Source organism: Sorex araneus, chromosome X, assembly GCF_027595985.1.
Source record: "Sorex araneus isolate mSorAra2 chromosome X, mSorAra2.pri, whole genome shotgun sequence".
NCBI lineage: Eukaryota > Metazoa > Chordata > Mammalia > Eulipotyphla > Soricidae > Sorex > Sorex araneus.
Window position 1 is genome coordinate 186,058,989 of NC_073313.1, and position 27,710 is coordinate 186,086,698.

The 27,710-nt window shown below is 38.3% G+C and overlaps 1 protein-coding gene across 1 annotated transcript in view; it reads left to right on the plus strand.

Moving 5' to 3' along the window:
• CNTNAP5 (contactin associated protein family member 5) overlaps window positions 1–27,710 on the plus strand; it is a 932,137-nt gene that overhangs the window by 454,663 nt on the left and 449,764 nt on the right. Inside the window, exon 6 of the mRNA XM_055120538.1 lies at window positions 5,519–5,703. Within this exon, the coding sequence (XP_054976513.1) occupies window positions 5,519–5,703 (185 nt within the window). The remainder of the gene's footprint in view (window positions 1–5,518; window positions 5,704–27,710) is intronic.

Genomic DNA, 27,710 nt, shown 5'->3' on the forward strand with positions numbered 1-27,710 from the left:
GGTAACAAGATAAAAAAATAATTTCACTATAGATCTTATTCAGTAGAATATTTTACTGAATGTGGAAAGAATGAGAAATATAAAAGGATGAGAAAAGGTTATACATAAATAAAATTATTATTTTATTTTATTAAAATAAAATTTTAATTTTATTAATTTAATTTATTATTTTATTAAAATAATTAAAATAAAATTATTGTTTTTATTTTATAAATAAAAGGTTATACATAATCTCTAAAGATTAAATAACAAAATTATATAAAGGTTATTACATACAATTGTATTTAATCTTTAAAGATTAAATAAAAACAAAATATATAGAAATATATATATATTTTATTTCACCATTAAATTAAATCATGGGAAATTATAAAAATATTTTTTCTGCTTTGGATGTTATAGGAAATTTTCAACATTTTAAAAGTAGAAAAAAGACAGTAGCAGTGAATATTAGTAGGAGGTATTGAGATAAGCAAACACAAACAAAGAAGATTGGTAATGCATAAAAATATTTTAAACCATATTGCACTAATCATAAATCAATTTGTCTTTTGCAGCATGATTCATTGTTTTATTAGCTATCGTTTGTTATATTATTGTCACATTTATGAAAGAACTCTATATAAATGGAATGTTACCAAATTAGGTACATGAAATAAATCAGTGGGGAAAGGGCATGGATTCTTCACCTCATTTAAAGTGACTTCAAATTAAAAGTATATATTACTTTGGACTTAGTACTGGAAATTATTGTCAAATTCCCTATCTCGTTATAAGAAAAATATGACGTACACACATCAAATTCAAAATGTAAACTCTCATATTGAGTCATTTGAATTATAACCTATATAGTGACAGTTTATAAGATAAGACTTCCTTAACCATTTATTATTGGCTGAACACGTTTTATTTAGTAGATATAAAGAAGTCTGAGTGTGTGTGTACGTGAGTGTGAGTGCTCCTGTGTGTGTGTGAGAGACAGACAGACAGACAGACAGAGACAGAGACAAGAGATTTCCTGTGCTATCTCATTTCAGAATATAGCTTTTGACCCACCTGCTAAAGAATAAAAGAATAAGACATAGATGTCATTCTTAGGTGAATCTTGCTTTTATTACCTTCATTTCCAATATCCAAGTGACATGTGAGGTCACCATATATAAATAACTTATCATTGCTTGGAAGTGTATCCTTCTTGTGTTCCATCGTGCTACACTCTGCTTTACTAAAAAACATATCTTCAGTTTTATTTTCTTACCAAAGTATGAAATTGCCAAAATAAAGTGTCTTAAATGTTAATCTGCATGTGTAATCTGATATGCACTATTTTATCAATGGCTCCAATTATTTCAAAGTAAAGTTATTACCTACAACTTAGCACATTAAATCTGGATAAAAAGAACAAGGCAGGCAATGTCATAGCACTCTGCTAGGTGGAATCTCTCTTCCACTTCTTCTAACTTTCTCCTGGCTGTGTGATAACACTACTTATTCTGACCCAATACCAGACCTCTTACTGCCCTGCAAAGAGATTTCATAGCTTTCTGCATGCCTTTTCTGACTCCACGAACACTTTATCAATTTCATTTTTCAAAGTTTTCACATTAAGTTCTTCTGAAAGGGGAGGTGTATATTTCTAGTCTTCACCTTTCTCTGTAGCATATCAGTATGTTTATATGAGAAATTGAAAAGAAGAAAAAACTAAAGAGTTGAAAGAAAGAAAAATAAGCATTTCAATTATTTAGTGCAACAGATTTTAAGAATGCAAAATATGGGGAGCAAATGAACAATGAATAAGTCAATGTAGTAATGTCATCTATGAGTTTACCAGCTCTCATATTCAACTGCAATACATTGAATTGGACATTGATGTCCCTGCCCTCACCCCATATGAAGCAACAAATTGTTATTCAGTGAAGGAAGCTTCAATATAGAACCATAATGAAGGTGGGAGTAGGCAGTCTGCAAGGGAAATGGCAGAGCCTGCCCACTTAATGCCATATTGTTGAAAGGTTGTTGCAGCTGTTGTGGCAAAACACATCTTAGGAGAGAGAAGAGAGACATTTAGCTTTCAGTTACTAAGGGGACATAATAAATCAAGTATTTCTTAAAATTAAACATTTACATGTAGCACTGCAGCACTGTCCTCCGTTGTTCATCGATTTGCTAGAGCGGGCACCAGTAACATCTCCATTGTGAGACTTGTTACTATTTTTGGCATATTGAATATGCCACTGATAGCTTGCAAGAATCTGCCGTGTGGACTGGATACTCTCAGTAGCTTGCTGGGCTCTCCGAGAGGAATGGAGGAATCGAACCCTGGTCGGCTGTGTGCAAGGCAAATGCACTACCCACTGTGCTATCATGTTAGTAATAATTAATTGCTCATTTTGCTAAATCTTCACCATTCTGCAGGAAAAATAATATTACAGTAGCTTTTGACAAGAGTCCATATACATTTGAAGTTTTACAAAATTTGAGAGACAGAAACTTAGGCCAAGTAGGCAGACTTTATTGGAAAATATAACTTTCCACCTAAACTTCACATCCCCTCAATGGGTGTCTTCCAAGTTGGGCTGAATCAAAATACATGTTCTATGATAAAAAGTTATCAGTTTAAAATGATCAAAAGTGTATTTACTGTAAAGCAGGACTCATCATTGGGTTGAGAAACCAACCATTAGACCTAAGGTCAAGGCACAGGGTCAACACACAGTTTTAAAGGATCAGGCAGGGGAGTTATTTTTGGTTAGGATATTTTGGGTGAGTTTTTAAAAAAATGGTTAACTTCGATCTTCAGTGCATCATGGTCTGAAAAGAAGAGTTGATACAATTTCTATCCTTCTGATTCTATTGAGGTATGTTTGGTGGCCCAGCACTTGGTCGATCTTGGAGAATGTTGTATGTGCACTGGAGAAGAAAATGTATTCAGTTTTGGGGGGAAGAAAGGCTTCTGTATACATCTATTAGCCCTCTCACTTTCATTTCTTCTTTCAGTGCCAGAATTTCCTTGCTGAGTTTTAGTCTAGCTGATCTATCATCTATTTTTTTTTTTGGCTTTTTGGGTCACACCTGGCGATGCACAGGGGTTACTCCTGGCTCTGCACTCAGGAATTACCCCTGGCTGTGCTCAGGGGACCATATGGGATGCTGGGATTTGAACCCGGGTCGGCCGCGTGCAAGGCAAACGCCCTACCCGCTGTGCTATCTCTCCAGCCCCTGATCTATCATCTATTGAATCCTTTATTTGTGACAATTCTGTTTGTTGCTGTCTTATTTCTGCTCTCATTTCTTCCTGTATTTTCTTGGGTGTCTGTTCCACTGTTTCTTTCATGCCATCCTTTAATCTATTGGATATCTGTTCCACCGTTTCTTTGAGCTTGTTGAACATCTTCAACATTTCATCTCTGAATTCTTTGTCTGAGAGTTTATATTTGTAGGAATATAATTCCTGATGAGGCTTCAGGGCTCTTTTCTTCGTCCACTTCTCGTGGCGGGGAGGGGCATCTGCATTGTTTCTTCATGTTGCTGTGGTAGTATGGAGGTGGTTCCCTTCTGTTCATTATCAGTGACCACCTCTCTCTGCAAGAGAGGATTCTAGATGGACTCAGTCGATGGTAATCTCTTTTTTCTCCTTTAAGAATACTACCTCTTCAGTGCTCCTCTGTGACTTATGTGGGGACACTAGTGTAGCTTCAGGGGATATGTTCTTTTTCATTGGGATTGTTCAGTTCTTTGTGTTCACAGTTATTTTGGTCTTTTGGGGGGAGTTTTTGATTGGAATAGGCTAGTGCACTATTGGCCTAATGTGATTGGGATAGCCAGGATGTCCTCTTCAGAATTAGGTAATGGAGACTGAGTTGTGAGTCCAACTTGCTTGGAAAGGGAAAACTAAGAGGGCCATCACATTGGAGGCCACGTCCACCAGCTACTTTACCTGTGCAGGGGGTGGTGGGTCCTTCAGTGCCTGCATGGAATTTGGAGCTCACTTCTGGCACTCCTGGGGCTCACGGGGTTTCTCTAGCCAGGCGCTTCATAGGGGCCTTGGCTGGGAAACAAAAATTAGTTATTAAATCTATTTGCTCTGATTCTAGGAAAAAATATCTTTCAGGGTATGAGATGGATCACACCCATCAGAGCTACATTTCTCATCAGAGCTAACACATAGCTACTCATGGCTCTGTGCTCCGGAGTCACTCTTGTCAGTGCTCCTGGGGCTATAAGCAGTGCTGAGTGTCAAAGTTTGGTAGGAATTCAAGTAAGGCAAGCTGTAATATCTCTGTAATATTCTCTGTAGTATCTTTCCAATCCTACAGTGAGCAAAAGACTTCTGAAGGAACTCTGCCATATGAGGGCCTGTTGGCATGTCAGCAGAAGGTCTTTTGTTCTCTGATTGTCATTGAAAGACTGAATCAAGCTATTTAAATTTTGCATAAAAGTCTCAACATAGCATGTAGTTCCAAGATAGAAACTCATTTTAAAAGTTTCCATACTTGGTTAAATAGTGAAGGTTAGGTGGACTTTTATCAAAATCTCAGCTTTACCTCTGAATAATGCAGTTCTCCGAAAGCCCCAGGACCCCATTAGTCTGGCAAGGCAAGGCAAGGCAAGGGTCCAGGACTGTGATCCTTCTCTGATACCTGGAGGACTCCATAGCTGTACCCACTGATACTTGTGGACTATGTGGTACCTGAAATTGGACTCAGATCCATCCCGAACATGCCTAATAACTGTACTTTGTATAGGACTAAAGATACACATTTTTCTTTTCTTTTCTTTATAATTTATTTAATTTAAAGCTGTTCATGTTTGGACTTCAGTCATGAAGTATTCCAACACCCATCTCTCCACCAGTGTACATTTCCCAGCACTGGTGTCCCCAGGTTGCAATCCCCCACCGACCTACCTCTCTCTCTCTCCTTTGGGAACTGTGGTTTGCAATTTTTTTCATCTTATCATTAGGTTCCCAATTTGTGAGAGGAAATAATAACTTCCCCATGGAGGATTAGCAATAGAGGTTCTAGCTTTCCTGCATAAGTGTCATTTGTAGAGCAGGCACTTTAAAAGTCAAGCTAAAGTGAAATTTCCTCACATTTGCCTTTGCTCACAGACCAAATTCATTGTGTCCAGTAACTTCTCTTTACTCATCTTGAGCGCACTGTCTGACCGAAAATCAGTCTTCAACAAAAGTCTCAAACACTGAAACCTCTATCTCAGTATTATTAATTAGGCCACAGGAAAATAGGTTTGTTTTGCCATTTAACTGGTTAAGTTCTAAAAACATGGCATGCCATTTCTAGCACTGAGTATATACATGTTTTGGCTCAGGTTTAAACCTAGAATCTGTAGCCGATGCAAATCCAGCACAGTTTCAGATCGGCAGAGAGAGAAGAATCTTCCCTTTAAAGTTATGAGAATTAAATTAAGAATTAAAAATTCTTCTGGTTTTTGGAACACACAGGGATGGAAGGCTGCCCTTGGGAACAGATGCCATCCATTCTTTCTCTCCCCCTTGCAGATGACAGCAAACCTCGGCTCAGCAGCAGCCCATCCTCAGTCACCCTGGGCAGCCTCCTGGATGACCAGCACTGGCACTCCGTCCTCTTAGAGCGGGTTGGCAAACAGGTGAACTTCACTGTGGACAAGCACACTGTGCACTTCCGGACTAAAGGTGAAGCAGATGCCTTAGACATTGACTATGAGGTGAGTTCCCTCTCCCTGAGCCCCCTTGCTTAGAAACAGTCACAAATCAGTAAGGTTAGCAGTTGAGGGAAGATCCGGGACTTGACAAATCTTTTATATAGACATATATATGTGTGTGTGTATGTGTGTATAATTATTTATATATAATATATAAATCTATATGCATTATATATAAAAATCACTGTAAGATAGTTACAAAATATGCATATATAAATATATAATTATATAAAATATACAAAATATCACTGCATCACTGTCACTGTCATCCCATTGTTCATCAATTTACTTGAGCGGGCACCAGTAACGTCTCTATTACACTCAACCATAAGATTTTAGCAGCCTCTCCTTACTCATCTTTCCCAATGATTGGAGGCTCTTACAGGGTCAGGGGAATGAGACCTATTGTTATTGTTTTTGACATATCAAATATACCACGGGTAGCTTGCTAGGCTCTGTGATATGGGTGGGATACTCTTGGTAGCTTGCCAGGCTCCCCGAGATGTACATATGTATTTGTTACTGTATTTTAGATATGAATATGCAACGAGGATCTTGTTAGGCTCTCCAAGTGGGCAATAGACTCTAGGTAGCTAGTCAGGTTCTCCTATAGGGAGAACTAGGCTATTAGATACAAAATATATTGTACTTTATACATATTTATACATATACATATTATATTTTATAAATATACATTATACATATGTAACTGTATCATTAAGATACAGTTATAAAGCTTTTTGGTTATAAAATTATCAAACACCCATCCCTCCACCAGTGCACATTTTTCATCACCAATGTCTCCAGAATCCCTCCCTCTATCCCCACCCCATTCCACCCCTGCCTTTATGTCAGGCACCTTTCTTCTTGCTCTCTCTCTCTACTTTAGGGCATCATGGTTGCAATACAGTTACTGAGAGATTATCATGTTTGGGCCTTGACAAATATTACCCTGGTGCTTATCTTTCCATCTAAACCCAACAACCTCCAGCAGAGCAGTCTGTAGAGAGAATGCGCTCAGTACAACTGGATGAAATGCTTTGGAAGTCATGGTGTGTGGCCCATGAGGAACTAGCTCATTGCATGCATTTAAAACCAACAGGCATCCTTTTTTAAGTTTTTATTGTTTTCTGCTTGTAGCCTCCCCATGTCACCTACTCATGTGGTTATGCTAAGTTCTATTTTCAAATATAAACTTCTGGTAGCAGGCATAAGGGAAGATACATTAATTATAAGGATATGCTATTATGTCAGTTATATTTCAGTAAAATAAATTACAAACAAAGTCTGAAGCACTTGGAAATCTATACTATAGTCACTTGTCTTTAGCTTCATACCTGTGTAAATTGTGGAGTAACATATGGATAGCTGCTTCTTCCTTTTTTCTTATAGCAGAAGTTGAGTGAAAGACACAAATTATAAAGTTTGCACTGAATTCTATAAAATGGTAGTTATAAATTTTCTATGTTTACTAGTAGTTTATCTACAAAAACACATATTTTACCCTTTAGTAACACATGGGTCAGAGACATTGACCAGTATACAAAGTCCAATCTGTGAGTTACTATTGATTCTCCCTAAACCTAACTATCAGAAGCCTATTATTGATCAGGAGTTTTACCAGTGACAGAGTTGATTATAATATTATATCATATACATTATATCATGTCATATACATGCAGTATTTAGTATATTCTCAGGATTAAGTTAGAGAAGAAATATGTTGTTAAGAAAAATCAAAAGCAAGGGCCAGAGAAGTAGTGCAGAGAGCCTGAAAGATAGTACACTTGTGTTGCTCACATCCTACCCAGGTTTGATCCCCGGTACCACTTGTGGTTCCTTGAGCATTTCCAGGAGTGATTCTGGATAAATAGCCCAAAGTGAGTCATGAGTATAGCCAAAACAAAGAAAAAAATTATACAAAGGAAAAATATACTAAAACTAAAATATATATACTAGGAAAATATTTTTATTATTGAGAAAAATTTACTTATTATTAAACCTGAATCGTTCAAGACTGTGTTGTTCAAGGATCAATTACACTATGCCCTACTGTCTTATTTCTATTGCCTAGGCTCTGTTCTAGGCAATAGAAATACAGATAATAATCAAAAAAGTGCCCCTGAGTTGGAGAAGGAATAGAATTAACCACAGAGTCGGATCTGAAAGTAAATATCTGCAGAACAAAGAGGTAAGAAGATGAAAGCTACACTTAAGGGCACAGGATAATGAGGAAATATGAGGCAGTGGGTGCATGGCTCAATCTAAAAAGATGGTGAGAAGATTACAGCACGAAAAAATGCTGGGTTTTGAAAGACAGTTAGGCTCAGTCTATTAAGGTCAGAAGGTATACTAGGTCATGGCATGCAGCATAAAAAAATTTTAAAAATCAACTTGTGGATCTCCAGGCAATTTCTAACCTAACTGGAAAACAACTTAAAATTGTGTTAGATAAACATAATTTATTTAAATATCCCTAAAATGAAATACACATTTGATTCTTTATATAGACATTTATTTATTTAACTACATATGTATCCATCTGTTTATCCATAATTAAAAAATTCTGTTGCACCTGTATTTGGGACTGCTACTCTATTTGGGACTGCTACTATGTATCACTTCTGAATTCCATGTTCACTATGGTGACTTGAAATGAACCAAGATGTGAGTGTTTATACTCCAAGTATTGACAAATTCTACACATTAGGATTTGACTTATTGTTTTATTGATTGCCTGGATGAAGGATTGGAAAGTCTATTTTTCTGGCTCCAGTGTATTTAGATCACATTGTTCATTTGTGAAAAGTTATGGAAAATATATCAAACAGCCACCATGTATAATAATGAATACAATGATTCAGTTAAAAATCAGCGAAACTCTTCTAAGCATCAGAGGTATTTACTTTTGCATTAAAAATCATTTCATGTGACCAGAGAAACAGTACAGCAGATGAGGTGCTTCCCTTAGATACAGTCAACCTGGGTTTGATCTCCAGGATCTCATATGTTCCCCCAAGCACTGCCAGGAGTGACTCCTATGTGCAGACAGGAGTAACTCCTGAGCACCACTAAATGTGACCCCTCAAAAATAATAAAACTATTTTAGTTCTTATTACTTGTAAAACTGTGACTATGCATTATTACTATTAAATAATCTGTTTTTGTATATTTACATGTGCATGTATACATATGTATGTATATCTGACACCCTGAAGAGGTGAATTTTAAACTTTACCAATATATGGAGCCCAGCTTGCTCGCATGGTTGTCTTTCATCTAGTGTTCTGCCATGTGAGCAAATCAGGTTCCGAAAACGATTAAGCACAATCGACCATATCCACATGGTGACCAAGCTCATTCAGTTTTCGCGAGAGTTCAAGATACTGCTCTGTCTAACTTTCATTGATTTGAAGAAGGCCTTTGATTCTGTTGAGACTGAAGTGGTAATTGAAGCCCTAGCCAAACAGGGTGTTCAAACTCAGTACATCAGGATCCTCCACAAGCTGTGTTATGGATTCACCTTCAGGATCTCACCATTTTACAAGGAAGTGATCATCAATGTAAAGAGAAGGGTTTGGCAGAGTGGTTCCATTTCTATTTCACCAAAACTCTTCAGTGCCACACTCAAGAACATCATGTGAAGACTGGAATGGGAAGAAATGGGAGTGAAGATAGATGGTCGGCACCTACACCACCTCCACTTCACTGATAACATCATTCTAATAACACCAAACATTAGCCAAGTGGCATGAATACTGACCGACTTAGACCAACAGTGTGGAAAGGTCGGACTGCAGCTGAATCTCACAAAGACAATGTTCATGAGAAACAGACTAGTTCCTGACTTGCCATTTGCTCTCAAAGAAGCAAACATCTCCGAATGCAGCAGTTATGTGTACCTAGGTTGAGAACTCAACATGACAAACAACCTGGCTCCTGAGCTGTGCAGAAAGAAGAGAGTGGTGTGGAACACCTTCAAAAGCATTGAAGCAGTGGTTAAGAGGATGAAGAACCTCTGGCTCTGACCACATCTTTTCAACTCCACCATTTTTCCTGCACTAACATACGCCTCAGAGACCTTGGCCCTATGAAAACAGAATGGGAATGCTATTTGGGTATCCCAAAGAGGAATTGAAAGAACTATGCTTGGAGTATTACATTTAACTCAAGTGAGAGAAGGAATCTGGAGTTCTGATCTTTATCGATGATTGAGAATCAGGGATGCTGTCTCATTTGCCAAGGCATTGAAAATCAGATGGGCCAGACACGTAGAGCTGTTACCAACTGGATTGCAAGGATGTCAAAACAATGTGTGGCCGCTCACCTACAAGATGGTCAGATTTCTTCAAGACCTTGAAAGAATGATTTAAGGCTCTTCATGTTCCAGGAGTGTGCAGACACCATTGGGCTACACTAGCATGCAGCAGGGACAAATGGAGATGTTACTGGTTCCCGCTCGAGCAAATCAATGAGCAAAAGGATGACAAGTGATACAAGTGATACCAATATATGACTTGAGGCAGAGGTTAGTGAGAGTTAAAAAAAGTTTTTCTGGAAAGATTATTTTATACTCGTATTAAAATGTCAAATGAGTCATGTTAAGAAGCAAACTATTGGAAATAAGAAGCCACTAAAGGAAATTTTACAAAACAGTGACACTACCAACTTTATATATTAGACTCGAAATTTTGAATTAATGTCTCAGAGGTGAGTCCTGTTACCATCTTCTAAAAACTGATTTAAAATAAAAGTACTCAGGACCCACACTTATTTAAAATATGAGAAACTATGAGGAAAGTCTAAGACTCGTTTTTTGAGTTGTTTTTTAAGAACATTTCAGTCACTTTTTAAGAACATTCATATATAAAACCACTATTGCAGAACATCTACTCTGTAATATAGAATTGTGGGAGGTCTATGGAAGGGGCTACAGGACAGGTATTAGAAAACACAGTTAAATAATTCCATTGGCCAGAGAGATGAGTGGAAGGCACTTTCTTTGCACGTGACTGATCTAGATTTGATCCCTCGTAGGACAGGTCTTCTAAGCACTATTAAGAGTTATCCCTGAGCACAGAGCCCATAGTTTAAACCGAGTACGGCTGGGTGTGCCCTGAAAGCAAACAAATAAATAATAAATATATGTAATTGTCTGATTTAATTTCACCTAAAGGAGACACAGATGAGGTCTCAGAGTCTACTGTTACACACAAAAAATATAAATATAAACAGTTTGTATTATATGTTTATATACATAAATATGCACATATTATATATATATGTGTGTGTGTGTGTGTGTGTGCATGTGTGTGTGTCTGCGTGTGTAAATGCTTAAATTTTCTTTGGAGTTTAATTTCAGTTCAAATAAGTAAGCTCATAAGATTTTCTCCAAATGCTATGAGAATGATGGTAGCAGTTCACTTTACTTTCATCCCACAGCATTGGGATTTAGAGATATTTTTAGGATCTTGGTGAGATCTTATTTCTCTGTGTTTCTTGTAGTCCAGAAAGGTCTTCTCTTTTCATGTGCTCTTAGTCATGCAGCTTTACATTGCCATCTTGCAAGTACCAAGACCATTAAAAATATTTTGAATATATATGTAATTTGCATGTAATCATTTCATAAAAACCAAAGAAGCATTTTGTAATATAAAATATAATTTAGTAAAAATTTTTGCTCCCCAAGCCAGTGTGCTTCCTTGAAAATATAGCTTGTTTACTTGTCTCTGTTTCTATGCTTGTGTCATTTCCTACTCTGAGAAGTCGTTATTCTCTCTTGAATATACATTTCCTCTCCCTTTCTTCTCACAACATTTTTTTGTACATAAGACATTCCATTTTATTTCATTTATGTGTCTATCCTTCTCTTAATGTTAATTTTTTAATTTTATAAAGCAGTTCACAATATTTGACTACATTTAACATTCAAACACCAATCCAATCCCAACACCATTACACCTTCCCACCACCATGATTTGGGCATTTCCATCCCAAAACCCAATCCCTGCCCCAAAGCAGAACTGAAATAATATAATATTTCCCTCTAAGATTGGTTGCCTCCTACTTTGAATCCTATCAAATATGGTGCACTACTCTTGGACTATGGGTAGTGTGTGTCCTATGAGGTGTGATATGGCCACAAATGCGGCCATCTCGTCCAGAAAAAGGTTCATTTGTGAGTGAGGCTCCGCCCGAGCATGTGGAGAGAAGCTGTGAGCATGGCGATGGGTGAGCTTTGGAGGTTGTCAGCAGCTGGAGCTCGTTCTCTTGGGATGGGGAGAGGTTCTCATCCAACCCTCTCTGGGCACCCCAAATCCTCTCATAACTTTCTATGAGAGTTCCATTCAATAAAAATTTATCTTGTTTCACTAAAATATTAGTAAGTGTACTTAATCAAAAATGTAATTATATCAAAATTTTAAGCTTAAAAATATATATGCAAATACATTCACTCTATAGTATGTTTTTACAGAATATTTATGGAAATAAATGGCAGTATTTTTATTAAAAACGATTAAAGGTGCCTTTAGAAATATATTTGTTTCACAAAAGCAAAAATAGAAGAATGCAAACATTTTATTTATATAATTTAAAATATATAAAATAATTTCTACAAAACTGCAAATACCATGATATCAGATATAATAGCCCCATGACTTTCCAATAACTGAAAAGTACTTAAATACCATAATTTATATAATAACTAAAATATTTTCAAATAATATTTGAGAAGGTAACCATATAAAAACAGGCAAAGAACACACATTTAGTATATACATAGGGCCAGAAAGATAGCTCAAAGGGCTAAAGTACATATTTACATGGGCTCAATTTTCATGCATGAACGTTTACACAGATGAGCATGTATATGGATTTATAAGGATGAGGAAACAGTATGATCCTTTTTGTATAACAGGTACAATCATGAAGCACAACACCTGGAGTACCCCCAGAACACCATCCATGTCAAAGCAAAAATATAAGCAGTTTCCAAATGTATAGAAAAGATTCAAATTCACCAATAAAGCTGGATATAAATGCAAATTATCACTATAAAGAGATTTCAAATTTAGATTGTAAAGTATAAAAGAATATAGTGTGGGCAGTGTTATATATGTCAGGATTAGGTTCCAGCCAAACGTTTGAACCATAGCTGAGTAAAGCAGCTATCAGTTGCTTGTAAAAATTTGCTCAAAGGCCAGCCAGAAGTTAGGTATGTGGGAGACACACCCACTAACCACCTCCAGCTTAACTATATAAGCTTAAAACCTCCACCCCTCTCAGAGAGGCTGGCAAGCTACTGAGTATATCCCGCCTGTACAGCAGAGCTGGAAAACTACCCGTGACATGTTCAATATACCAAAAACTGTAACAACAATGTGTGCTTCATATTCTTGGAGCGAGCAGACACCATTGGGCTACACTAGCACCAACAGGGATGAATGGAGGGTAAGAAGAGGCTGCTAAAATCTCAGGGCTGGGACGAATGGAGACATTACTAGTGCCACTCAAGTAAATCGATGAACAAAGGGATCATAGTGATACAGTGATAAATATATATATATATATATATATATATTTATATGTGTACTTTTTTAAAATTTTTTTATTGAATCACCAAGTGGAGGGTTACATAGTTCTCAGGATTATGTCAGTTATATAATACTCAAACACCCTTCCCTTCACCAGTGCCCATCTTCCATCACCAACCCCCCCAGTATATCTGCCACCCCCTCCCACCTCCCCAGTCCCCACCCTTGTACGTGATAAGTTTCACTTCATTTACGCTTATCTCGATTACATTCCATGTTTCAACACACAACTCACTACCGTTGCTGGGGTTTCCCTCCAAAAAGAAAAAGACAGTCCTATTGCCAAGGAGGCATTTGATAGTTCTCCATTGCTAAGGATATAGAGATATTAAGTCCCGCTGTTTGTTACATAACTTTTCTTTTTCCCCCTTGCCCCGCGCCACCGAGTTCACGCCTGTTTAGTAATCGCCACGCTGTCTGACAAAGGGAAAAAAAAACGAAGAGGATGGTTATTTCCCGTCATCAGCCGGCGTGGGGCTCTGGCTTAGTTGATAGACTAGTAGAGTGTCTGCAAGCAGTTTCTGGAACCAAAGGTCTTGCGCTGATATCGGCTCCGGCTCGAGATTCCACCAGCGTCCCACTGTTCCATGTACATAACTTTTCCCCTTTTATCCCATTCCCACGCCACCAGGTCTGTTTGCTTAATGGACATCACACTATGTTTGACACCACACCACGTTTCTTCCCGAGAAAGAAGGATATTTCTTCTCAGCCGGCGTGGGGATATAGCTTAGTTCAGTCTAGAGAGATGGCTACCACTTTGATTGCCTTCAATATTTCAGCAACAGACTTACTATTCTTGTTAGGATCTCCCACAAAAGTCCAACCCATTAAGAAGGAACCATTACATATTGCTGATGCTAAGATGACATTAGGTCGAGAGGCCGCGACAGCGACCGCGCGGTTTTGGGTTTCTGTCTAAAGACCAGGGAAAATTCTGCCTGAAATTCTATCACTACAATCTTTTAGCCTTTTATGGTGCTCATAAGATGGGAAAACCTAGAGAAATACCGGGCCCCCGCACGGACGGAAGTGGGAAGCTCCCTTGTCCTCCTCCGTCATACTCGGGGTGCGGGTGCGGCGAAGTGGGGAAGCCCACGTGGCTGCACTCTCTTTAAGTGTCCGAGGTGGGCGGAGACCGGTACTTCCCCGCCCTCGATCTCCCGCCAGCCTCGCCGCGCATTTGGGTGCGTCTCTCCATTTTGTGCTCAGAGAAGTGGGGTGGAGGCCGTGCTGTGCTCAGAAGTTGAAGGAGAGAGAGAGAGAGAGAAAAAAAAGAGAGAGAAACGCCGGGCCCCCGCACGGGGGGCCTGGCGGAAACGCTCAAATCACATACTTCAGGTTGCTGGCGGGCTGCTGGTGTCCGAAGCAGCTCCGTCTTCTTCCTCCGTCATACTCGGGCTGCGGGCGCGGCGAAGTGGGGCTATATGTGTACATTTAAAAGAAAATAACAGATCTTAAAGTATGTAGATACACAGAAATTTCTGGTATCATACTTAAGAAATAGATGAGGTACATGATATTATAAAGAGATTTAAAGAAGATATACTTTTTCTTATATCCTCTTTTTAAATTGTTATTAAATTTGGAACCAAGGTTATAGCTAAAGTAATAGTAGGCATGTCGACAGTTTGAGAAGACTTGTGTCTGATCCTCTCTGAAACTCTATTGAATGTGGTCCCTTGTGATCCCTGAGGACCTCAAGCCCAAGCAATACTATGTTTCTGGGTCCAAGTGCCAAACTATTTGACTTGAATCCATCGAGTGGATCCCTATTAAAAGGCAACAGCAGCAGCAACAGCAACAACAAAAAATACAAAATTTTGAAGTCTGGGGACATTTCTGAATGGTTGAACATGTGAAATGCATATGTAAGGCCAGTGTTTTATCAATTGAATTCTAACAACAGTAAAATAAAAAAAAACAAAGTAAAGAGACATCTTTAAACTTTTAAATAATTCCAAAAGATATATTCTTTCTTTCTTTCTTTCTTTCTTTCTTTCTTTCTTTCTTTCTTTCTTTCTTTCTTTCTTTCTTTCTTTCTTTCTTTCTTTCTTTCTTTCTCTCTCTCTTTCTCTCTCTCTTTCTCTCTCTCTCTTTCTTTCTTTCTTTCTTTCTTTCTTTCTTTCTTTCTTTCTTTCTTTCTTTCTTTCTTTCTTTCTTTCTTTCTTTCTTTCTTTCTTTCTTTCTTTCTCTCTTTCTCTCTTAATGAATCATTTTGAGATGCAGTTATAGACATCCAGACTTTTGTGATTATGTTTCAGTCATACAATGATCAAGTATCCATTCCTCCCATCCCTCCACCACTGCCTATTCTCCACCACCAATGTTCCCAGTATACCTCCTGCAATCACCACCCCAATCCCCACCTCCCCATCTCTGTGGCAGACACATTACTTTTTACTCTCTCTCTGCCTTTGGATGTTATGGTTTGCAAACAGGTAGAAAGAGGCCATCATTTTTGGCCTATAGTCTACTTTTAGCATGCATCTCTCATCCCATGCAAGCCCTCCAAGCATCATTTACTTAGTGGTCCCTTCTCTATCCCAATCTGCCTTTTCCCCAGAATCTAAGTCTGGCTTCCAGAAGGATTCTAGGATTACTACAGGATCTATGGTTCTTGCTTTGCATGAGTCTGACTCCAGTCAAAACTCTGGTGACACATGTGGATCCATGAACTCTGCCAAGAATGGTCTCTAACCTCATAATTAGGGGTAAAGAAGAGTCCCTTTCTCCCCGCATCCACGCCAACACCGGTTGCTTTTGTTTTTTGGGATGTGGGCCAGTCTCTGTGGTGTGAGATGATATCTCATGGTTGTTTTGATCTGCATTTTCCTGATGATTAGTGATGTGGAACATTTTCTCATGTGCCTCTGAGCCTTTCAGATTTCTTCTTTAGGAAAGTTTCTGTTCATTTCATCACCCCATTTTTTTTTATCGGGTTGGCAGTTTTCTTCTTGTGGAGTTCAACCAGTGCATTGTATATCCTTGTTATCAACCCTTTATCGGATGGGTACTGCATAAATATCCTTTCCCATTCTGTAGGTTGTCTTTGTACTTTGGTCACTGTTTCTCTTGAGGTGCAGAAGCTTCTTAGTTTGAGATAGTCCCATTTATTTATCTCTGTTTTAACTTGCTCGGCCAGTGGCTCTTCTTCACTGCTGGTGGGAATGCCGACTGGTTCAGCCCTTTTGGAAAACAATATGGACGCTTCTCAAAAAATTAGAAATTGAGCTTCCATTTGACCCAGCAATACCACTCCTGGGAATATATCCCGGAGAGGCAAAAAGGTATAGTAGAGATGGCAACTGTATTTCTATGTTCATTGTAGCACTGTTTACAATAGCCAGAATCTGGAAAAAACCAGAGTGCCCCAAAACAGATGACTGGTTAAGGAAACTCTGGTACATCTACACAATGGAATACTATTTAGCCATCAGAGAACATGAAGTCATGAAATTTGCATATAAATGGATCAACATGGAAAGTATCATTTTGAGTGAAATGAGTCAGAAAGAAAGAGACAGACATAGAAAGATTGCACTCATATGTGGAATATAATGTAACTGAGAAGTACAAGTTGGCAATGATGCAACTTCTGGCAGATATCTCTCTGGACTTAGTTACTTAAATACTAAAATACAGAAACCCCAAAAAGAGAGGCCGCTAAGTGTGGTCACTCGACCTCATACCTCTTCATCCTCAGCAATGGAAAACAAATTATCTAACGCTTCCTTTTCAGCAGGTCTGACTTTAGGGAAGAGACTCTCCAAACAATAATAGTGAGTTTTGTTGAAATATTGTATGCAATCAAAGTGAAAGTAAAGTGAAATTTATTATTTACACAGGCGGGGGGGCGCTAAGGGTGGGGGGGCTAGGGGCGTGGGGGGGTTAGGGGTGTGGGGGTGCGGGGTGGAGCTATACTGGGATTCTTGGTGATGGAATATGTGCACTGGTGAAGGGATGGGTATTCGAGCATTGTATAACTGAGATTTAAACCTGAAAACTTTGTAACTTTCCACATGGTGACTCAGTAAAAAAAATAAAATTAAAAAAAAAAATAAATAATTAGGGGTAGTTCCTGACCATCACTCAGGTGTGTAATTCATAAACTGGGAGAAATATAAAATATGCACTATATAATAGATGTCTGTCATAATGGCTTCTAAGACTAATTACTCCAAATTAGTGTTGTGCAACTTTCTGACACCTATAGAGCCCTTGCATTCTAAATATTGGTCCATCAACCTCCAATTACAGACATGATATTAGATCTGTGTTTTTAAAACTTTTTCTAGCAATGGGTCAGTGGTTGAAGACTACTGATCTTAATTATAACATGCAATTAATCAAAATATCTTTTCATTTCATAATGTATTATTTGCTATTTATGTATCATAGGATTATAGTATTTTGTGTCTGTGTGTGTATAACTTCACATCTTAATGTTCCTGCTCTGACCATACAATTTGAATGGACATAAGATTTAAGATTTTCTTTTCTACGTTTGCTTCCTTCTATAGAAATGTGTCTGACCCATGATACATTTCAAAAATATTTGCTAAGTAAATAAAGGATGTTTCTTTCAGGTAATTTTAAAAGGAATCTACTTGTGCCCTACTTTTCTTTCCAGACAAAGGTCCTAATAGCTTTCTCATGCTTAGACACCACACATACTGCCACCCTTACTTTCTTATGAAAGTGCCTAATGGACACTTCTTTTGAAACTCAGATGTGATTAAAGGATTGTCCAGACACAATACAGCTATTTATTTGGTGTTCAGAATAACTACAGAGCACTAGGAAAGCTGTTTTCTAGATCTGGTAGCAGTGTAATTGTTATTGATTCCTGCCCCTCATTTGGAAACTTGGTTGCAGGGCTAACAGAGAAGCATGCACAAAAGAAAATAAAATAAGAAAAAGAAAAATGAAGAGATACAAACTAGATATAAGGAGAAAGAATTGAACAGAGCAACTTTGTGTAGCATTTTGTGATTTTGTTTAACCCCTGAAACTGCCTTGTGACGGAGGTTATTGTTCTGCATCAAAGCATAAAATCAAGACACAGTAAGCAGTTCCTCATTCCTATTTCTTGATAGCTACTAAAAATTGAAGTAGGATTTAAGGCCAGATTTCTGAGTCACTTAAGAGGAGATCCTTCTAGAACAGGCTTTCTCTTGGACAGAGTGTTGGCTCCTTGAATATAAGAGTGAACTGTGATCCTTTCCTGGATTCTGGGTACATAAAGACTGGAAAGCACATTGCTTATGGCTTATTCTTCTTTTACAAGTTCAACATTTTTAGAGAGTTATTTGTGGATGTGTTAAGTTGGTGGTTTCCATTAGTGGTTCCTCATATTGGGAGAGAATGCCATTTAAAAACTCCTCTAAAACATATTAAAAGTAGACTTATGTATAAAGAGACAAAACAGCGGGTAAAGCACTTGCCTTGCATGTGCCTGACCTGTGTTGGATCCCTGTCATCCCACATGGACCCCAACACTGCCAGGAGTAATTCCTGAGCACAGATCCAGATGTGCCCCCTGACATTCACAGGATATGACCCAAAACAAAACAGAAAAAAGTAAACTTAATACATTGAAAGTGATGGAGAAAATATTTTACTACTAGTGTACTATCCCCATCCAAATTGTTGATTTCAATAGCATGATCTTAAAACATGCAAATGATAAAATGCCTTCTTGGGTTTTTTTTTTTTCGCTGTTGTTAGCAAGGTGGTAATAGGTTTTAATTAGTCTGCCACTTTCAGTGGAAGTGGCTAATAATATATTTGACACTAGCAGAAATGGACTGAATTATTATAATGACTAATAAAAAACTTTGAAGTTAGTCAAGTTCTATTCTAGTAATTACAGGGCCTGAGCCAAGAGTGCAAACAGAGGACCATGTATTCCCAACTTAAATATTTAATAAGTTACATGTAGGATAATGAATAAAATTCAATCTTCCCCTTTGAAAAATGTGCTTTTATAACAAATTGTCAGTTGTTCAAAGCCAGCATGGTACATAACTGACTACTTCTTAGACCTAAGAGTTGGTGGCTCACCTTCTTCAGGAAAGAAGATATTGAGAAGAACTTAGGTTCTCCAAGCAGCTGGGGAACTGTTTAGGGCAGTGACTCTTAGCAGTGGTACAGGAAGGACATAGTTAGCTACCGCTAACTATAGCTGCTCACCATTTGTTCTTAAACACCTCACTTCATCCCTTGTCTCCTCTCTAAGGAAGATGAGTCAGATTAGAAGGGGACTAAAGAGGGTTTGAAAGTGCTTATCTGTTCCACAATGATCCCACCTATCATCTGAATGTATGGAGATACTGAAGTTAGAATTTACAACAAAAAAATGGCTTGGCTATTAAAACATTTGTTCCTAACCTTTGTCCACAAAATTCCTTATTTAAAACATCATAAACTCATTCAAAATTTGCCATCATGTTTTGAACCAAGTGGACTATGTCAGTATATGATACTCACTGAGAGTCAGTTTTTTTTTTTTTATTTTTTTAGAGAAAGCTAACAGGTAAGAAACTGATTAGAATTGAACTGGGAGGAATAATAATAAAGCCAGTATTGTTATTATTATTCAGGTTTTCCAAATATAGTCTTTGTAACAAAATCAATTAGAAGATTGAGAACAAAGTTTATTCTAGCAAGTACGATTAGGGAAGCTGATATTGAAGTTGAGAAAATATTGATGACTGTGCTGCTGTAGCTGTCTATTGCCTTTCCTTTTCTTTATAGTGGGGCTGCAGAAGATTTACCACGGTAGATACACGCAGGTTTCCTAGTGTTTGTGGGTCCTGAGAAGGTGATATTTTCCATTTTTTAAAATATATGTTTACAGGCAAACTGAAACACGTTGCCCAACTAGTTCTAGTGCCTGAGCCACTGAGAATGGTCCTCTACAGAACCAGAAATAAAAGGAGCTTTAGGGAGTCAATGTCTGTAGTGATTAAAAGGTGGGACTCTATGGAAGATAGAGCTATTATACAGTTGTCAGGGCACTTGACTTGAATGACCTGGGTTCAATCCCCAGCACCATGAGTGATCCCTCAGACCAGGGGTAATTCCTGATTACAGTCAGTCGTGGCTTCATCATCATCATCATCATCATCATCATCATCATCATCATCATCATCATCATGTTAATCATCGAATTTCTCCAGCAGTCTCAGTAACATCTCCATTTGTCCAAGCCCTGAAATTTTAGAAGCCTCTCTCTACTTGTCTTTCCAACGATGCCGTACCGGAGGCTCTTTCAGGGGTCAGAGGAATGAGACCCAGCTTGTTACTGGATTTGGCATATTAATAGACCATGGGGACCTTGCCAGGCTCTCCCATGTGGGCAGGAAACTCCTGGTAGTTTGCCATGTTCTCCCCGAGGGAGAAATAGGCTATAAGATATCACACGACTCTGACTCGCACTTCTGGGAGTTGGCTTTTAAGTCTCTGGATGCTGGCCGTTGACAGGATTACATGTTGCCTGGGGCAGTCCCTGGGTGTGACCGCCTAGCTACTGGGAGATGGGAAATCTGGGCGGAGGAGGCCCAGTCCAGATCAGAGCAGCCTTGGAGGTCTCAGCCCCGGACCCCAGACACCTGGGACACCTGGGTTCCTCTGCCAGTTCCTTCATGCGTGAGGCTCATCTGAACATGTGGAGAGGGGCCTTGAGCATGGCTGTGGCTAGGCTCCAGAGGTCTTCTGCCACCAGGAGCTCTGCTCGGGTAGGGAGGGAAGCTGAAGCCCATCCCCTCCAAGGAGGCCCCGGGGAAGACAGCCAGGCACGCAGCCAAGAGACTCTCAGCCATGGCTTAAAACCAAAAATAATAATAATAATAATAATTAGGACTGCGGGACAGTAAACAAAGTGCTTGCCTTGAAGACAGCTAACCCGCACTTGATCCTCAGACAACATATGGTCTTCTGAGACCTTTAGGGATGAGCTATAAAAGCAGAGCAAAGTGTAAGCCCTGAGCACTGCCACGTGAGGGCAAGTAAGGAAGAAAGGAACAAAAGAAGGAATGAAGAAAGAAATGAAGGGAAAAAGGAATCTCTATGTTGAAAGACTTGAAATTTTAGCAACTCCTGACTTTCAGACTCAGTCAAGATATCAACCCTTTCATGTTATCTTATTCATCTTTGAGGTGGAAAACGTAATAATAATAAGTATTAGAGAAAATAGCGAAATAAGACTCCAAGCATAAAATTAATCAATAATAATGATTATTGCTAACACTGCTATAATGGAGACATTACTGGTGCCCACTTGAGCAAATTGATGAGCAATGGGATGACAGTGATACAGTGAGTACTAAAATGAAACTTGCTATTACTATTGCTATTGTTATTACTAAAATGTTTAATAGAGAGTGTCTAGGCTTGAATTGGAGGAACAAAATCTAAGAAAGTACAAAGAGCCACAATGGATTTCAGTCGTGTCAAAACCGGCCTACAGGAGGTGTATGGCAGTTTGGAGCATTGGTAGGGGAGCATGAGTGAATAAAGCACTGTAGATGAAATGGAGGATTGTGAAAAACAGTCCATTTCTGTACACAATATAGAAGTGGATCTGCATCAGCTATAATTTCTTTATCCAGAATTTTTATTTAAATGGTACAATTCTCTGGCAGAAATAAGGATACATTGGAAGTTTGCCCGTTGAAGATGATAAGTTAAAGAAGATGCATTTCTATCCCAAGAGACCAAAAACTCTTTTCAGAAAAGACGTGAGCACTCCTTTGTGTGTTGCAGCAACTCACAATAGCCAAGATGTAGAAACAACCCAGGTTCCCCGAACAGATGACTGGAAGAAGAAAATACAGTATGTGTACAGAGTGGAATGCTCCTTAGCTGTAAGACAAAATATACATCTTTAAAAGCATTTGATGACCCTTTCACTAATGACTTGCTGAGCCGTCAAAAATCTTTAGAGTATTGGCATCACCTTTGGGTGAAGCTGCAGTGTTTAGTTGTTCAGTTTCAGTTGGTGGTGTAAGAAGGCAGGGGGCAGTGCTACTTATCATTATTATATTTTCCACCTCAAAGATGAATAAGATGACATAAAATATGTCCAGTAAAGAATAATTAGTTTATTGACCTGGCAGTAACATCAAAGATCTCAAAAGTGATAAGCTAATGGAAAGCAAAAAGAGGATTGAAATCAAAGGAAGAGAAAGTGGCAGAATCTGGGACTCAAACAATTAACTTCAAAGCATCCTTTCTCCCAGGATCCATTGAGTTGAGCCTGTGACATAAGAAAACTGTTCAGGTTAGCTTGAATATGTAGCCCGAGATACCAAAACTGTGACAAAATATTATAATCTAAAGCTTCATTTTGTGACTGCTGCAAGGTATTCTGCAGTTTGCTAAAAGCATACAAACAAGTATAAAAAGAAAGTAACAAAATTAGCTAGGAGGACACCTAGGCAAAGGTGGTTTCAGAAGAAAATTGCTAGTCTTGTTTGAGCTAATGCAACAAATGTTTGTTAGCTCTATTATAGTTGAATCATAACTCTTGTGCTAAATAATTTTTAAATAATAATATCACATATGGGCTGGAGTGATAGCACAGCGGTAGGGTGTTCGTCTTTCATGCGGCCGATCTGTGTTCAATTCCTCCACCCCTCTCAGAGAGCCCGGCAAGCTACCGAGAGTATCTAGCCCGCATGGCAGAGCCTGGCAAGCTACCCATGGCGTATTGGATATGTCAAAGACAGTAACAATAAGTCTCACAATGAGAGACGTTACTGGTGCCCGCTCGAACAAATCAATGAGCAACGGAATGACAGTTACGGTGACAATATCACATATTTGAGAATTTTTAAAGAAATGTTCCAAATTTTCAACAAATATTCAACGCTTGTAATATAGCAGACGTAATTTGAAGTGTTTGGCATGTGTTCTTGAAAAGAGCAGAGATACCTATCAGTTTGGGATGCTTGCAATTTATTTATTTATTTATTTATTTATTAATATTTATTTATTTATTTGATTTTTGGGTCACACCTGGCGATGCACAGGGGTTACTCCTGGCTCTGCACTCAGAAGTTACTCCTGGCGGTGCTCTGGGGACCATATGGGATGCTGGGAATCAAACCTGGGTTGGCCACGTGCAAGGCAAATGCCCTACCCACTGTGCTATTGCTCCAGCCCCTGGGATGTTTGCAATTTAACAGTGGGGAAAATATAAACAATAAATATAACAAGCTACAAGTAAGTAGGAATACAATAATTAATTTATCTCTTCTAAAAGTCCAGTGGTATTCCATTATGCATTTGTGGCAACAGATTTTCCAATCAATACTGTGAATAGAGCTACAATGAATACATATGTGCAGATTTCTTTTCTGAATAGAAGTTTTGAGCTGGAGTCAATAGAGGAATGCAATTGTTGGCTTATATGAAAGCTCAGTTTCTAGTTTTCTGAAAACTGTTAATATTGTTTTTACCAAAAGTTGCATCATTTGACATTCCCAGCTACATTGGAAGAGGATTCCTTTTTACCTACACCCATACCAATTCTGGTTGTTTTTGTTCTTTGTGATGTATGCTAGTATCTCTGTTAGTTAGCAAACAATATGTCCAGGATTTGTTCCAAGTGCTTTGAAGCAAAGAAATCCTTCTATTCTCATAGTAGCCTTGCCATGTTAATTTATTTGCAAATGATAAGTTTTATCATACCCCCTTTCTAACCAATAAAATACAATAAAATAGAGTAAGGCATCATAACTAATGTCTTATAGAAAAACAAATCACATCTGGGTTATTTTGTACTCAAGAAGTATCAGAGATGAGGTTTTTAACCACTTTGTTGTGAAAAGGTGGATGGTGGATGACGATATTATTCAAAACTTATAAAATATTATAATATATAGCCACATTATAGAATTTCTTAAGACCATTCCCAAGGTGGAAAAATATAGGCAGAGTGACTAATTTAAAATAAAGTTTATGTAATCAAAATTCAGAACAAGTTGGGCTTGACGACAAGCAAATCTCCTTAAGAAAAATCCAAGTATAAGAAAAATCTGTACTTTGAGAAACTAGATAATAATAGTGATTATCTCCTAAGTTAGCATTACAAACAATAGCAAGTAATGTAATGAAAGACATACTACAACCACAGTCAAAATTTAGAAACATAACTAAATCACATAATACTCTTGATAGTTTTAATTGCTAAAATACACTGAAAAGTCACTGAAATTCCCTCCAATGTAAAGGAGTTCCATTTTGTTTTAGTAAACACTACTTAGGGCCACAGAAATAACACAATGAGTAGGGCACCAGCCTTGTAAACAGTGGACCCACATTTATCCCCCTTCACCATACATAGTACCACAAGCCCCACCATGAGTGAATCCTGACTGCATAGCATGAGTAAGTTCTGAGCACCTTAAAAACAAATAATAATAAAATATAATAAGCAGATACCATGCATATGTGGGGTATTAAAAAAACTTAAGGCAGAAATAAACTTATTTTAATGTTGGAATTGGGAACAGTACACTAATTGAGATAAGAGAGTTAGAAAAAATAATGAGTTTAATTAAAAGCAAAATTAAGGTCAAAACATAAAGATAAGTATACAAAAAGTAACCATTCTGCTTCTGAAAATCATCTCTGCTAAACAGGTGTGCACAGCAAATAAAATAGCAATAATATAGCTAATAAAATACACTATCCCCATGTAATAGATGTTGCTAATATTTTCCTAATAGGAGTACCTACATGTGCAGACCCATATTCAGACTAAATGAAGCTACCCTTGGTTTTCCAGTTGTACTGACAGATTAATAGACTTAGTAGGCCGAGTTCAAGGAGAAAAGACAATACTGGCAACTTGAAAAGGATTCAATTTGATGCTGGCTGAACTAAGCAAGCGAGTAGCTGGAGAATGATCAATATTCAATTTTTGTGAATAATAGCAACAATATTTTCAGCATCCCAGGTCATGTACAACCATGAACCAAGTATGGATGACTTGATGGGGAAAAATAACATAGATTAGAAAAGTATTTTAATTTTTATCCTCAAAATTTTGATGAATTGGATAAAATTATAGAACAAATGATCTGAGTAATACTAATTATTAATGTAGAATTAAGAGGACTATATCACAAATGGCCCATGCACTTTAATGGAATGCATTTAGAAAACCCAACAGTATATGTATAGAAAAAAAAGTGAAGCAAATTTTTCCATTATGGCATGTATAATAAAATTCATCTCTAAAATAGTCAATTATAATCTTAAATGTTCAACTACTTGAAAGATTATAGAAATATAAAGCAGTTTAAAGTCAGATATCTAGAAATGTAACCTTGCTGCTTCTTTACGGCTCAATTTATCAAGTTCACTAGCTACTATTCTCCGAGATTGCAGAAAAATCTACTTTGGTGATAAATAATAGCTAGGAAATGACTTTCTTAAACTTAGGAGGTTGGGGCTGCTGGGAGAGCTCATTGGGTAAGGTGCCTGCCTTGCATGTGGCTGACCTCACTGTAGTTCCCAGCACCCCATAGGGTCTCAATCCCAGCTAGGAGTGATCCCTGAGCACAGATCTAGAAGTAAGCCTTGAGCATGCCAGATGTGACCCACAATAAAACGCTTGTGGGTCTATTTCAAAGAGTACACATCACATGCATACTTATGTGTCTGTTCAATTCTGGCATAGCATCCTCTGCCCTCCAGCACTTCTGCTGCGGTCCTGGTTACCCCTCCCTTGCTTTTGTACCTGCTGTCATCCTGACTCCCTAGCACTGCTTAGTAGTGACAATGGTTCACTCTGGAAGTAATGGTTTATAAGGGAGTTTTAATTTTCCCTTCCTTCTTACTGGGTGTATTACTGGCTGTTGGCAGAAAAAGAAGCGGGCTTTGTATGTTGTTCTGAATCTGGAGAAATGTATAAATAAAATATTTGGTTTTGCAGACTCCCTCCAGAGAACATGCTGGGATCTTAATTTGTGAGATTTGAACTCTCATGTCTCCAGATGTTACTACCAGACATTTATACATTTAATGTGGTCTGCAGCACAGGTTTTGGGCTTGAGTATTCTCAGAAGTCTGCTCAACACTGTGCTTGGATGGCCATAGGTGATGTTATGATTTATAGGAGGCATATATTTGGCAATTTAGATGGTTGAAATATATTTCTTATATATATGATTATACATTTGCTCTTAATTCACAATTCTTAATTTATAGTTCCCCAAACCCTTGGCATTTCCTAAGCGTTGAGTGTGATGAAGGCATTTTATGTCATCTGAATGAGGAAAATTTTAAAAGTGCCCAAGCATAAAGTTTGGTTTCCTAGAGAAGCAACTGTGTGATTAGAAGCTTTGAAATTAATATGAATCATCTGGTTTCCTTTGAAATGAAGGAATGATCCTGAAAATTTACAGTCCCCTGAGTTTTGTGAGGTACTCTTGTAAATTAATCAAACTTGGTGATTAATTGGGGGATAGTGGGGACCACTTGTAACTCATTAATCAGAAACATGGGAAATAATATGGGTGTGAAACTGTCATTTTTGCTCTGAGAAAGAAGTCTTAGTAGTTTGACCAAAAGCATGGTATAGGGGGTGCATTGCCACCAGCAGGTCAATCTGTTCCTGAGAGCATCAGCAACCCGATGGTGTCTTCAGGCTTCCTGATACCCCCAAATTTCTGCTCTTTCACTGAACAGACCGCAACAACATGGGGCTAAATTTCCTGAAAAATTAAATGGCCAAAAGTAAGGCATGTGGGAGCCACATCCATGAATCACCTTTGACTCAGCTATATAAGCTCATTTGTTGGCTTTACTTTCGAGACCCATAAATAAGACCCATCGGAAGAGATGAAAACTACAATAGACTGAACATACCAGGGTAAATCAGAACGGAGCAGATGAGCCTGTGGCTGCTCAGGCAGAGCCCCTAGCAGTCGCTTGCTTCCATAGTCCAAAATCACTGCCGTGCCCAGCTGAACTCCACTGTTTTAGGACAGACCTCACTGAGATATAATCTGCTGGAAATTTGGGTATTCAGGTTTTAGGACTGAAATCTCTAGACTTTATCATGATCAGGATCGGCTACCTTCCTTCACCCCCTTTTACTTCCGGAAGCTTCAGCAGTCATGTCCACATTCCAAAACTGCCACCTTGTTACAAAAGCTCCTCCAGCCTTACAGTCCTGATAAAAGTATTGAACACCCTGAACAGACACGATGATCTCTTAGTACCTGCATTGTAAACCATAATACACGAAAGGAAAGAGAAAGAAAAGTGCCTGCTGTAGAGGCTGGCTAGGGTGGGTAGGGGGCCAATGTTTGGGAGATGGTAGGAAGGAAACAGGGGGCATTGGTGGTGGGAAATGTATACTGGTGTAGGGATGGGTGTTGGGTCATTGTATGATTG